The sequence below is a fragment of the Phytophthora parasitica genome, assembly GCF_000247585.1.
Source record: "Phytophthora parasitica INRA-310 unplaced genomic scaffold supercont2.92, whole genome shotgun sequence".
In the NCBI taxonomy this organism is placed as follows: Eukaryota; Oomycota; class Peronosporomycetes; order Peronosporales; family Peronosporaceae; genus Phytophthora; species Phytophthora nicotianae.
Window position 1 is genome coordinate 134,274 of NW_008649078.1, and position 11,745 is coordinate 146,018.

At 51.6% G+C, this 11,745-nt stretch overlaps 6 protein-coding genes across 6 annotated transcripts; 3 read left to right on the plus strand and 3 right to left on the minus strand.

The window, feature by feature from the left end:
- Positions 1 to 8: 8 nt before the first annotated feature.
- On the plus strand, positions 9 to 1,838 carry PPTG_18745 (hypothetical protein). The gene has a single exon (XM_008916983.1). The coding sequence runs from the start codon at positions 271 to 273 to the stop codon at positions 1,777 to 1,779; it is 1,509 nt and encodes a 502-aa protein (XP_008915231.1). The 5' UTR covers positions 9 to 270; the 3' UTR covers positions 1,780 to 1,838.
- Positions 1,753 to 3,581, minus strand: PPTG_18746 (hypothetical protein). Its single transcript, XM_008916984.1, has one exon. It carries the CDS (start codon positions 3,495 to 3,497, stop codon positions 1,860 to 1,862), a length of 1,638 nt encoding a protein of 545 aa, XP_008915232.1. The 5' UTR covers positions 3,498 to 3,581; the 3' UTR covers positions 1,753 to 1,859.
- A 66-nt stretch (positions 3,582 to 3,647) lies between these two features.
- On the plus strand, positions 3,648 to 6,650 carry PPTG_18747 (hypothetical protein). The gene is made up of 2 exons (XM_008916985.1): positions 3,648 to 4,613; positions 4,674 to 6,650. Exons 1-2 carry the CDS (start codon positions 3,751 to 3,753, stop codon positions 6,439 to 6,441), a joined length of 2,631 nt encoding a protein of 876 aa, XP_008915233.1. The 5' UTR covers positions 3,648 to 3,750; the 3' UTR covers positions 6,442 to 6,650.
- On the minus strand, positions 5,729 to 8,907 carry PPTG_18748 (hypothetical protein). Its single transcript, XM_008916986.1, has one exon. The coding sequence runs from the start codon at positions 8,876 to 8,878 to the stop codon at positions 6,656 to 6,658; it is 2,223 nt and encodes a 740-aa protein (XP_008915234.1). The 5' UTR covers positions 8,879 to 8,907; the 3' UTR covers positions 5,729 to 6,655.
- A 116-nt stretch (positions 8,908 to 9,023) lies between these two features.
- PPTG_18749 (hypothetical protein) lies at positions 9,024 to 10,535 on the plus strand. Its single transcript, XM_008916987.1, has 5 exons — positions 9,024 to 9,518; positions 9,585 to 9,782; positions 9,842 to 9,902; positions 9,970 to 10,092; positions 10,187 to 10,535. Exons 1-5 carry the CDS (start codon positions 9,250 to 9,252, stop codon positions 10,355 to 10,357), a joined length of 822 nt encoding a protein of 273 aa, XP_008915235.1. The 5' UTR covers positions 9,024 to 9,249; the 3' UTR covers positions 10,358 to 10,535.
- A 271-nt stretch (positions 10,536 to 10,806) lies between these two features.
- Positions 10,807 to 11,721, minus strand: PPTG_18750 (hypothetical protein; the record flags this gene model as incomplete). The annotated part of the gene is made up of 2 exons (XM_008916988.1): positions 10,807 to 11,102; positions 11,157 to 11,721. 2 exons carry the CDS (start codon positions 11,719 to 11,721, stop codon positions 10,807 to 10,809), a joined length of 861 nt encoding a protein of 286 aa, XP_008915236.1.
- Positions 11,722 to 11,745: the final 24 nt, after the last annotated feature.

Here is an 11,745-nt window from a genome sequence, read left to right on the forward strand (position 1 = left end):
CAGATACTCAAATCAAGTCAACTGCATAGTTTCTCTACTATCATATCAGCACAGCTGCAAGTATCCACTTTTTGCAGTAACAACCCGCATGCCCAGGATCGAACCGGACTTGCCGCCTCTTCCTGAAGGTTTGACATTGCTGCTCGGGCTCTCTATTGCACTGAGTCCTCCTCTGGTATTGTGCCTCGAGTGCTTCGCCTCTTTCCACACGTTTCGCAGTACCAATTCTCGCGCATAACATCCCAGACTCACTGCACAAGCCTTCAAAATATGCGCATTTTACGAGTTTTTCTACTGTTTTGCGCTCTACACGACGCGGCAGCGGTACCTATGCAGGTGGTGGAGGATTTCGAGTTGCGTTTACACCACGCACAGACGCGTACACGCCGGCGTGCGCTGCTGGGGCCTACAAGAGACTCCGAAGCGACGAGGGCAGAAGCTCTGGCTGACACTGAGCGAGTGGTGGACGAGGGCAATGCAGAGCACGCAGCAGGCAAGAAGAGCTACTTCATGGGCTACAACGGGCTCAGCGACTTGACGGACGAGCAGTATCGCGCATTTCTGACCTCCAGACCGGACAGAGATTCGCCCAGGAGGAAGCAGAGGAAGAAACAACCGACAATGAATAGACGCAAGAGAGGGAAGCAGGTTACGATCAGCTTTGACTTAGACGACGGGTCGAGCGAAAGTGACGATGATGAAGAAGATATTGAGGTGCCGACGGAGCTGGACTGGACCACCAAGGAAGGTGGAAAGTATATGACACCAATAAAAAACCAGGGAACGTGCGGAAGTTGTTGGGCCTTTGCAGGCGTAGCCGCAGTGGAGTCGAGATATGCCATTGAGAACGACGTGCAGGCATCACCGTTAAGTGTGGAACAGGTGCTGAGCTGCTCGGCGGATTTGGACCATATCCGGAGTAAATTTGAGGATAACATGACCAGCTCGTCTGAGGGGTGTGCCGGTGGAATGCCATTCCTCACATACGCGTATCTGCAGCTCGCACAGCCTCACGGTATCTCGTGTGGGAGTGCGTATCCATACGTGATGGCAACGAACGAGACTCACCCTCAATGCTCTTCGTCGCTTACTGCTGATGTGGCTGTGACATGGAAGTCGAGTGTGTCGGACTACAAGGTGGTGGCTGCGAGTGAGAAGGCTCTGCTTAGAGCTGTGACCAGTGGACCTGTTACTGCCAACATTGACGCTACCGGAGACGGCTTTCGTCATTATGCTGGCGGGATTTACGATGCTAAAGACTGTCTTAGTGACGGAGACGAGGTAAACCACGCTGTGGTAGTCGTGGGCTTCGGTGAGACGGATGCTGGCGAGAAATTCTGGATCATCCGAAATACTTGGGGTACTATGTGGGGCGAGGACGGCTACATGCGCATAGCTCGTGGCAGCGGCGTGGGTAACTACGGTCCGTGTAACCTGTACGTATATGCTGACTACCCCGTGAACCTCACCGCCGGCTCCAATGTCACCAGCGGTGAACCTTCATGTCCTGTACCCGTGTTGAAGTTCGAGTCGCTTTCGCTTATGAAGCTGATAGGACTATCAGGCAACCAAATCGCGATGCTGGTGCTTTGCATTGTTCTTACTGTAATAGCAGGGGTGGCGCTGTATCATGGTACAGAGTTTATCCAGAATCGCAAGGAGGCAGCAGGACAACTACGTTACCAAGACAGCTACGGGCGATGGATATTACCTTCCCGTGACCAGATTGCTGCTGCACTTGCTCAACGCAATAGCCAGCGTCCTACAACTGGACAATAGAGAGACAACAAATAAGTTTCCTTGCTTACATTAAAATATAATCGATTGCCAACACAAGATGCTCTCAGCAGGAGCCTCCCCTATAGTGACACGTCCGGGTTTGAGTCCTCCATAGGCCGAGAACCATAAGGCGAACGCTGGAACGGATCCTCACCCACACTGTCGTTTGCCATCAGTGTCAAGTCCGACAGACTATCCGCCAAGTCTCCATTCGACGGGATATAGTCCTCCTGAATCACTGGACCAATAGAAGGTGCTGGTGGTTCCCGTTCTTGGAAAGTGCCATTGCTTGCGGCTTCTGAAATGGGACTCATGGATGATAGTGGAGACCCGCTATTCTCCACATGAATTCTCGTGAGCTGCGGAATCACTTTTTGCCACTCATCTTCGACCTTTTTGCTGTACTCGATCTGCATCTGAATGTAGTCCAAGATGATGTGTTTAAAGTCTGCCAGCTTCTCACGCTTAAATCTCTCCACTTCACGCAGCACACGTTCCGTAACAATGTCGTCTTCCAGCTTCGCATCTTCCATTTGTTGCTGCGCCGTACGCACTTCGCCCTCTGCAAGCTGAACCTTCTCTTCCGAGGACCCACCTCGAGCATGTTTCAACAGTTTAGCCAGCGCAACTTCCTTGGCTTCCAGATTCGCCACTGCAGCGCCATACGCACATCTCACTTCGTTGCGTTTCTGCAGCGCAGCCTTCACAGCCCCAACCAGACGAATGTAGTCAAATATTGGCTCTTCAAAGTGCAGTGCCTCACGTTCAGCATGTTCGGCAGCCAAGATCGACAGCTTGTCAGAGCAGTGTCCAATATGATTCAATCCTTCCTGCAGCGACGGATTCTCCTCTGATTTACCCAATAACGTGAATGACACTCCAAACTCAAAGAGTCCGTCAGCGATCTCCCTTGCACGCTTCGTCAGTCCATGGGCATGCTTGTGCAGCCCCGTCATGATTGGCTCCAGGCCTTCAATGTAAGCCATCATGTCCTCCACTTCAATGTCCGCTGGGGTCTTGGGCAAGTTCGTTGCAGGTGCGATCAATGTGGACGAGATGGTGTTCACTGTGTCGTCCAGCCATTGGAACAACACCCCACGTTGAGCATTGGGCGCTGCATGACGCGGATCCTTACGGAAAGCCTGTAGCTGATCCTCGCTGGCTTCCAAGAAGGTGGTGAGGTGTTCACTGTGCTGTAGTTCAGGGTGCAAACAGCAGCGGTGTAGGAACAACTGCAGCGCTCTGCGTCTGCTCTCAATGAACTCGGGCGAGAAGCGTCCCACTAGGAGCTTCTCGGGCAGTGGAGGCACTACAACGCCAGGGTACATGGCACTCAAGTGGCCGTGAATCCATACGAAATCACTGTAGCGACGCACGACGGAGAAAGAGCTCTTAGAAAACTGCGGACGCGTCGTTGTAGTGCTGATCTTGTATGAGATATAGGCGTTCATACCCTCTCCCTGCTTCACAGGTTCACTAACGGTCACCTGGATGTTGGACAGAGGCTCACCTCGCGCCGAGGAGGTCGAGGACGAGTTCATAGACGACATGGAACGGTCGTATTGACCGTCAGAAGCTGGGAGAAATGGCGTCAGGTCATCTAGTCCGCTGTTATTCGCAGGAGGTGCCGCAGCCCCACCCGCTGGCAGCGCCGCCGACTCCTCCATGATCCGATTCGTGTAGTCCACGTTCACCCACTTGCCGTTGCGCCCTTCCATCGCCGCAGACACAGAGACGATCACTAACCTTTTAGCCTCTGTTTCTTCGTCTGTCCGATTGGATTCTTCCTGAGAACGTAACCCTAGGGGTTACACTCTTTTTTTTATCAGAAGAAATTTATTAACATTCTGATTCGATGGAAAATACTTATTTTAAATAAGTTATTTATAAGGTGTCAGCTACTGTATATACAAACTGCGTTACGACATTCCAAGAGGCGCAAGGGAACAAGAAACTCCTCGTGCTTCTGGCATGGCTGCGAGAGGTCCCCCGTCCGCTGCGGCGGTGCTGCCGTCTCCTGTTGCGATGAATTCATCGCTCGGTCCCCAGGGTCGCGGCAGCAACTGTGAGGTCGAGTCTCTGGGCTCGTCCTCCTGTTCCTCAGCCTCCTCTGCAGCATCTCAATCGGTCAATGGCAAGTACTACAACCCGGTGGTGATGGATATTATCCGCGAAGACTGGATCCAGCAGCAACTACAACAGCGCCAAGCCTCGTATACAGAATTCCGCCCTACACGCGTCGTCACAGGCACATGGAACGTCAACGCTAAGAAGCCTCTTGGTCCCGCTGAAGCGACTAAAATTGTCGATTGGCTGCACCCTACAACGACAGAGAGTCGACGAGAACCGCCAGATATTGTAGCCTTAGGATTCCAGGAGATTGTAGATCTCAATGCTGTTAATGTGGTGGTCAATAGCGCACTAACGGTGCAGCGCAGCTCGGCGTGGGAGGAAGCCATGCTTACAGCTTTGAATCGCTATGTTGGAGCCTCTACAGCAGCTTCCGAGACTGCAGTACAATACAGAGTGGTGTTGGAGAAGCATCTGGTGGGAATTCTACTGCTAGTGTTCGTTAGAACTGACCATTGGGACCACGTGAAGGAGATCAAAGGAGCTACCGCTGGTGTGGGGATTATGGGTGTCATGGGCAACAAAGGAGGAGCTGCTGTGAGGCTTAAATTCTATAGCAGCACGCTCTGCTTTGTGTGCGCTCACTTGGCTGCTCATCGAGAAAATGTGGCTGGGAGGAATGCTGACTATCTCAATATTCTGAGTAAAATTCAGTTCGAGGAGAATGCTGAGGACGGAACTGTTGCGCCAGTACAAGATCCGAGGTGCGTTGTATGGTTTTGGTGCCGTTATAGTATGCGCTAACGAGGTTTACTGTCTTTCAGTGGCAGGTTTTGGAGCGGCGAACCTTCGATTCTTAACCACGACTTCGTGTTCTGGATCGGTGACTTAAACTATCGTATCCAGGATACCTTGACGACTGAGGAGGTTTTCCGTCTTGCAGAGAGCGGGCAATCGCTGAATGAGCTGCAGCAACATGATCAACTAACGAACGAGAGACGATCAGGGAGGGTCATGAGAGGTTTCGAGGAAGGCCCGCTTACATTTCCTCCGACGTACAAGTTCCAAGCTGGTACGTCAGAGTATGAAAAACGCCCCGAAAAGAAACTGCGCGCACCAGCTTGGTGCGATCGTGTGCTATGGAGAGCGAAGAACCCGACGGACGTGAAGCTACGCAGCTATTCCTCAGTTCCTGCTTTGGATCTGTCCGATCACAAGCCAGTTAACGCGCTGTTCGACATCCAAGTGAAGGACCAAGTCGAGTCCAAGAAAAACGACGTCATTCGTGAAATCATGATGCAGTTGGACAAGTGGGAGAACGAGAATATGCCCAAGGTTCGGTTACTCCAGGAAGACGGCAGCACTACAAGCAGCGGCGTGTTTTCGTTCTCACAGCTCAAGTACGGCGTGGAGCAGAAGAAAAAGGTGATTATCGAGAACACTGGTCTCGTTGTGGCACACTTTCGGTTCATTCCAAAGCTGGAAGATGTCGCGATATGCAAGTCTTGGCTTAGTGTTGCACCCATGTTTGGCATGATCCCACCTCGTGAAAAGATGGAGATCTCCATCACCGCTCTCGTTGACGTGAATGTCGCGCATGGTCTCACAAGCGGAGAGGAGACGCTGGACGATACAATGATCTTACGAGTTGAGAACGGACGCGACTACTTTTTAGTGGTTTCTGGACAATACGCTAACTCGTGTTTCGGTAGCTCTCTGGAGCAATTGGTGGCTTGCTCGGAGCCTATCCGACAAGCGAAGTTCACAGCAGCTCGCTCTCCTGCAGCCTCGGTCTTTAGCGTTTGGGTTGGTGGCGCAACGGGTGTTGACGCTAAATCCCTGATGTCGCCACAGTCATCAACTGGACCGCCGAGTTCGACTACACCGAGCGATTCACAGAAGGTGCCGAAGGAACTTTGGCGAATGGTGAACGACATCTACGAGAACTACATGCACGAGAAGAATTTGTTTGTTGAAGCGGGTAGTAAAATGGAGATTGTACAGCTACGAGAAGCTCTGGACACAGGCGCTCCGTTTCCTCAACACAGTGGCTACTCCACGGCTGAGTTGCTGGTTCGTTGGCTTCAAGCTTTACGGCAAAGTGTGGTGCTGGACGAAGCGCTGGCAGCCGCCGTAGCAAGTACGAACGGCAACATGGCACAAGGATGTCGAGCGTTGCTGGATGGGTTACCTCCAGTGCGATACAACGTGGTGGTGTACTTGGTGTCTTTCTTACGAGAAGTGATCAAACACAGAGCCACAAACAAACTGTCACCTGAGAAGCTGGCGTTCGTCTTCGGTCGGTGCCTCGTGTCGCCGTGTAGACGGAACTTTGGCAAAGACTCGAGTGTAGGGCGTGTCTTGGCTCTTGATGAGCACCAGCAGCCCAACTCCCACTCATCTACAGCCTCGACAGTGTCAAGCGTAGGCTCCAACCAGTCTAATATACTCGTTCCTTCAAAGAACGGTCCCCCCGAAGAGCGACTACGTCGAGATGCCCACGAGTTCGAGGTCGCACAAGCAAACGCCGTTCAGCGAGCGGAAAAGATGGAGAAGTTCCTTCTTCACTTCCTGTCCGTGCCAATGCCGTGACGGAGAGACGTACGCAGGACTGACCCGTTCATCCTGCAGATTACAGACAGCTAGGGCAGTCCGACAGAGCTCGAGTTGTATCAATAGCCTTGCCTATGCTGCATCAAAGCTTAGCTGATATATCGAACTCACTGTTTCATTAACGCATAGGGCGATTTGTTGTCAGTCCTGGCCTGTCCACTTCGATCGTGACTTACCATGTTTACCTTTCTTCTTATAGGACGCTGATGGTGAACAGAGTGATGGCTCCGCCGTCAAAGAGAGGCAGCACCTGGTTGCGCAGGAAGATGACACCCCACGTGAACGTAGTGAACCACAGGTGCGTGAACTGGTTGATCTGGTACTTTCTGATCACGATCGGGTGTGGCACAGGCAACAGACCAACCATCGTGGTCGTACGCAGGAAATACAGCATCGCATCTTCATCCAGACTGCCTCCAGCCTTTTTACAGGCTTCCTCTAGCTGAGGAATGAGGTACTGGAGCAGACGAAGACTCGTCGTCAAGGGAAGTTTCTTCTTCCAGGCAGTCAGCCACTCAACTGTAGGGACAAACTCCTGCGATTCCTCCTGCTCCTCTGCTGCCTCACCTTCCTTCTTCACGGGCTTCTTGCTCTCCGTTGATGCGCGAATAGGTGGAAGTTGCAGGTCATTGAGCTGGTAGAAGACGTTCTTGTTCTGGATCATAGCGTACACGACTTGCTGGTTGCCCTCATACTGGTACTGAATGATGTTGTCGAATGCCTCAAGCAGGAAGAAGACGAGGTGGTGGTTCGCTTCGTTGTCGAAAAGGTATCTCGGCTGTGCGAACAGCTTGAACAATCGCAGTAGACGCACCGCCGACACCATGTTGAGCTTTTTGCAGTACGGTGAGATGTTGCAGATGATGGTCAGGAAGCAGTTGTACACCGAGTTGAGCTTCTCGTAGCCACTGACAATGATCTTGTGCAGGCACACTATCAGCAGATCAGCGTGGTTTCCAGAGAACGGAGGCAGGTCCAGTGGGAGGTGGTTGTTGAACGGTTTGTTGAGGTTCACACCGAAGTCACGTTCACCGCTCAATAACAGCAAAATGAAGGTGCAAATGTGGATCATCCCCACCTTGGCGGGTTCCTGTCTGCCCTCGTACATCAAGAACAACAGCGGCACCACCAACTGGTTCACGTCTGCTTTCTTGAGTACATACTGCAAGAACTCCGAGTTCTCATCCAGCATTTTCCACAGCAACACAAGAAGCTCCTGGTGGCACTTAATCTGCTTGATCGAGTTCGGCAGAAGCGTACTCATGGACTGGTGGTAGTTGTTCAATAGACGCGAGAGTCCTGAGAAGATCAACTGGAAATCTTCCGGTCTTTGCAGTGCGGACAGCAAGTTACGGTACACGTTCGGCACACCGTCAAATACCGGATTGGACGAACGTGACGTGACCGACGACGACCTGCGCTTCGCTGCAGGAGTGGAGCCTCCCTGTTGCGGCTTGGAGGTGGCTACGACATTAGTTTGAGTCGTCTGGCCAAAGTCCAGCAGCACCAGAAGAACTTGCAGTGACAAGTCCACCAACAGCTCGCGATCGTCCGACACAATCGAGCCAGCGTAGGGCACCCCCCACCCCACGGGATCATAGGACACCACGATGTTCAGTAGCGAGTAGAACAGCGTCGGTGCAAAGGGGCAGTCGGGAGCTGTAGCCACCTCCAGGAATCTATCCTTCCACTGACTGCAGGTCTCTGCTGTCTGATACAAAATGCCTGAAAAGCACGTCAACAGCAACGCCAGTACCTCCTTCCTGTTCCTGTCGTAATTGGAAGAGTTAACCACACTTGCGTCCGGATAACCCACACCTGAGTGCCACAACAGACTGGGAAACACCAACGATCCACTAGTCGTGCTTTGGCCACTGCGTGTGGCACTGCGTCGCTCCTCTCCGTATCCTTTGTACGCGTGGATAGAGACTGTGAACTCTGGCAGGAACAAAAGCCCCATAATAGCGTGGATCATCTGCTTGGCCAGTGGTTCCGCTCCGGTTGTTTCGTCCTTAGTCTCATCCTCTTCGTCGCCGGATTTCACGCCTTCCTCCCCTTCCACGCTCCAGAAAAGCTTCTCGACGAACTCGTCGCCGCCCTCCTCGAGTATAAAGGGCACTAAACGCGTCAATACACGCACGCAGTTGAGTGCTTGCTGGTAATACTTTGGTACAGGCGTGTCCACGATCTGTACGATCTGAGAGACCGCCTGCTTGAGCATCGTCGCCAGATTCTCGGGCTGCTGGTGACGCAGCATGCGCACGTCGTCCGGCTGGATGAGCGTGAAGATCTCCTCGGCCACCGTGGGGATGCGCCACAGCTTGTCCCAGAACTCGAGGTTCTTGCTGCTGATCACCTCATTGTTGAGCTTGTACACGCTCTCGCGGAACTTGCTCTTGCTGTCGCTGTTACCCATGCTCGACGAGACCCTTTATTGCTGAACTGACTGTAAACGACGTGTCAGCATCACATTGATGCAGTACCGTGAAACTCCTCGTAAAATACGTTTCTTCTTAGTATTCGATAACATAGGGTTTGTCTGATTCTGGGTTGAACCTATGGGATATGTTAGGCTTATTCTATTCTGCACTGTTTCTCCAAGCAACCCGTTACGCCATTCTCAAAGGAGTTGCTCCCCCTTGTTCGCGGGTTCCTAGTGTGCGTCTTCCTGCTTCATCCAGCGCTCCGTCCGACGTGCAACTTAGTGCACTGCATTCACCACCGTCTGCTCTTCTTAGCGCAGTCTGTTGCAACTTTAAACACCGCCTGGTTGCTGAGTAAGAGACGATGGTACTGATTCACGAGTTTCGCGTTCCGCTGCACATGAGTGTGGAGGAATTCCAAGTGGCTCAGCTGTACATGGTGGTGAACGCCAGCGAGCAGCTCACGGGTGATGGTGAGGGCGTGGAAATCCTGGTGAACGAGCCCTATGATAACACGGACGGCCACATGGGCGTGTCGAGCATCTCGGGCTGGACCATCCCACGCAACAAGGGCCAGTACACGCGCAAGCATTACTACTGCAAGTCCAAAATCCCTGGCTTCGTTTCCGCTTTGTAAGCACGGCTATACAATTAATGGTGGCGAGAATGTTGCTGACTTTTGTGAATTTTGATGTGTAGTTGCCCGGAGGACAGCATGGTGCTGATCGAGGAGGCGTGGAACGCGTACCCGCACTGCGTGACCGTCATCGTCAACGGTTACTTGGCCAAGCACAAGTTCTACATCTCGATCGAGTCCGTGCACAAGGCGGACCGGGGCGACTCGGAGAACGCAATCGGTATGAGCAGCAGCGAGCTCAAGCAGCGCAAAGTCGAAGTGTACGTTGGTGGCAGTTGAGAGTATATAAGGTGACTGATTAATTGGAGCAATTTTGCAGTTTGGACATTGCGGAGAAGATGCCCAAGCAGGAGCTCAAGGAAGACCGTGATCCGGCCACGGTACGTAGTTTCAGGTTTTCTGTTGTGCGAGAAGTCACTAAAGATTGGTGTGTTTTATTGGTTCCAGTACAAGTCCGTTAAGACTTCGCGTGGACCGCTGACTCGCGGCTGGATGAAGACCGTGGACCCCATCATGACTTGCTACAAGGTTGTACGCATCAACTTCGATTACTGGGGCGTACAAGGCAAGGTAGGTCACGAACAGCCTTTGATACTGTTTTTCTTTTTTTTTTTTTTACGTTTTTTCCTAACATTTTACTGCGGTACCTTGTTGCAACCTAAAGGCGGAGAAGATTATTCGCGACCAGCAACGGCAGCTGTTCCACAACACTCTCCGTCAGGCGCAATGCCAGACGGATGAATGGTACGGTCTTACGATGGAGGACATCCGGCGTCTAGAGGCTGAGGTGGTGGCGAAGCTTGAGGCCAAGCGTCTGACCAACTCGGCCAACTAATAGAGGATGAGAGATGGAAACGACAAAACATCGACGATATAGTCTAGCGACAGCTATCAGGCATAGCAGTTTTGCTGTTTGGGATAGGCTAGGCTTCCTGCTCTCGTCATACATGTGGGCTTAGCATTGATTTTGATGTATTTTACAATTCCGCACTTACAGCAATCAGCAGCACGGCATGTTCTTTATTGATTCAGGTGCCATCGTGTTGGTGCTCAATCCCGCGCGATGTAGCCGCTCCACCTTCTTACTCAATGCGTGTCGAGATACCGACTAGAACCAAGTCTAAGACTGTCTATAACAGGGCAACAGCTTCAACTTGCGGCTTGAATGAATCCAGGCAAACTTTAAACGTGAAGCCGGCCCCTGGGAGTAACACTTCAAGCATTGTCGAGTTAGTTGTGATGTTAGGTTGCTTAGTAAAAATCATTAGAATCAAGAGCGGGCACTCACAGTGAGTCACCGAGATGTGCCAATGGCACTTGCATGACATAGACGAAGAGTGTAGTCAACTTGGACTGCACCATCGCAGCTTGTGTCTCGAGTACAAAAGCCAATTGGTGCAGTGTAGAAAATTGCAGAATACGTTTAAGAACGACGAGCGCCATGATAAGCGAGACGAACTCGAACGAGCTGTACAGAAGCACGTTCTTGACGGAGGCCAAGAGTTCGGCATGCGATAAATCGGCGAGTGCTGGATAAAAAGCTCTGTTGGGCATGTTGTACAAAATAACTTCGTGCACACCTGACAGAATGTGTTAGTTTTACTAACAAAAACGCTGAATTTCAATGTACGTACTGTAGACTATTGGCAGCACGACTTCGGCGTACTCGATCAGTACAAGGTATTCTGTGATGAAGAGTACCCGAGCACTTTTGCGAATGAATAGCGCACGTTGCTTAGACGAGAAAATAGTTTCAAGTTTTAGCTCTTCCCTCGGATGTCTCGTAACTTTGTGGCCTTCTACAGCGAACGTTGGTCGGACTCTGGGTTGCCACCACTTTCGACGGTGGAAAAAGCGAATTGGGAAGATTCGCGCTATATTCGAAGATAACTTGCGGCCGGATCCCATGATCATTCGTGTTGCGGTAGAACTTGCATCTCTAGAAGAGGATGCTTTGCTTTCATTGCTAGAACTCACCCATTTCTCCATTCGCAATCCCCAAGACGCATTCTTAGTGCTATCTGTCCTTGACGCCTTCAATGTGACCTCAATATCCAGGATTCTCATCGCTATCTGCACAAAACTCTCCTGTGCGATCGGGTGGCTACGAGGAATTTTAGCCATAAGGATCTTCACCTCGTTCAGAGCCTCTATAACGTCAAACATGGACATCCAGAAGTGTAAGAAATCGATGGTCATAATTGCGGCTGTCGTCTTCCACGA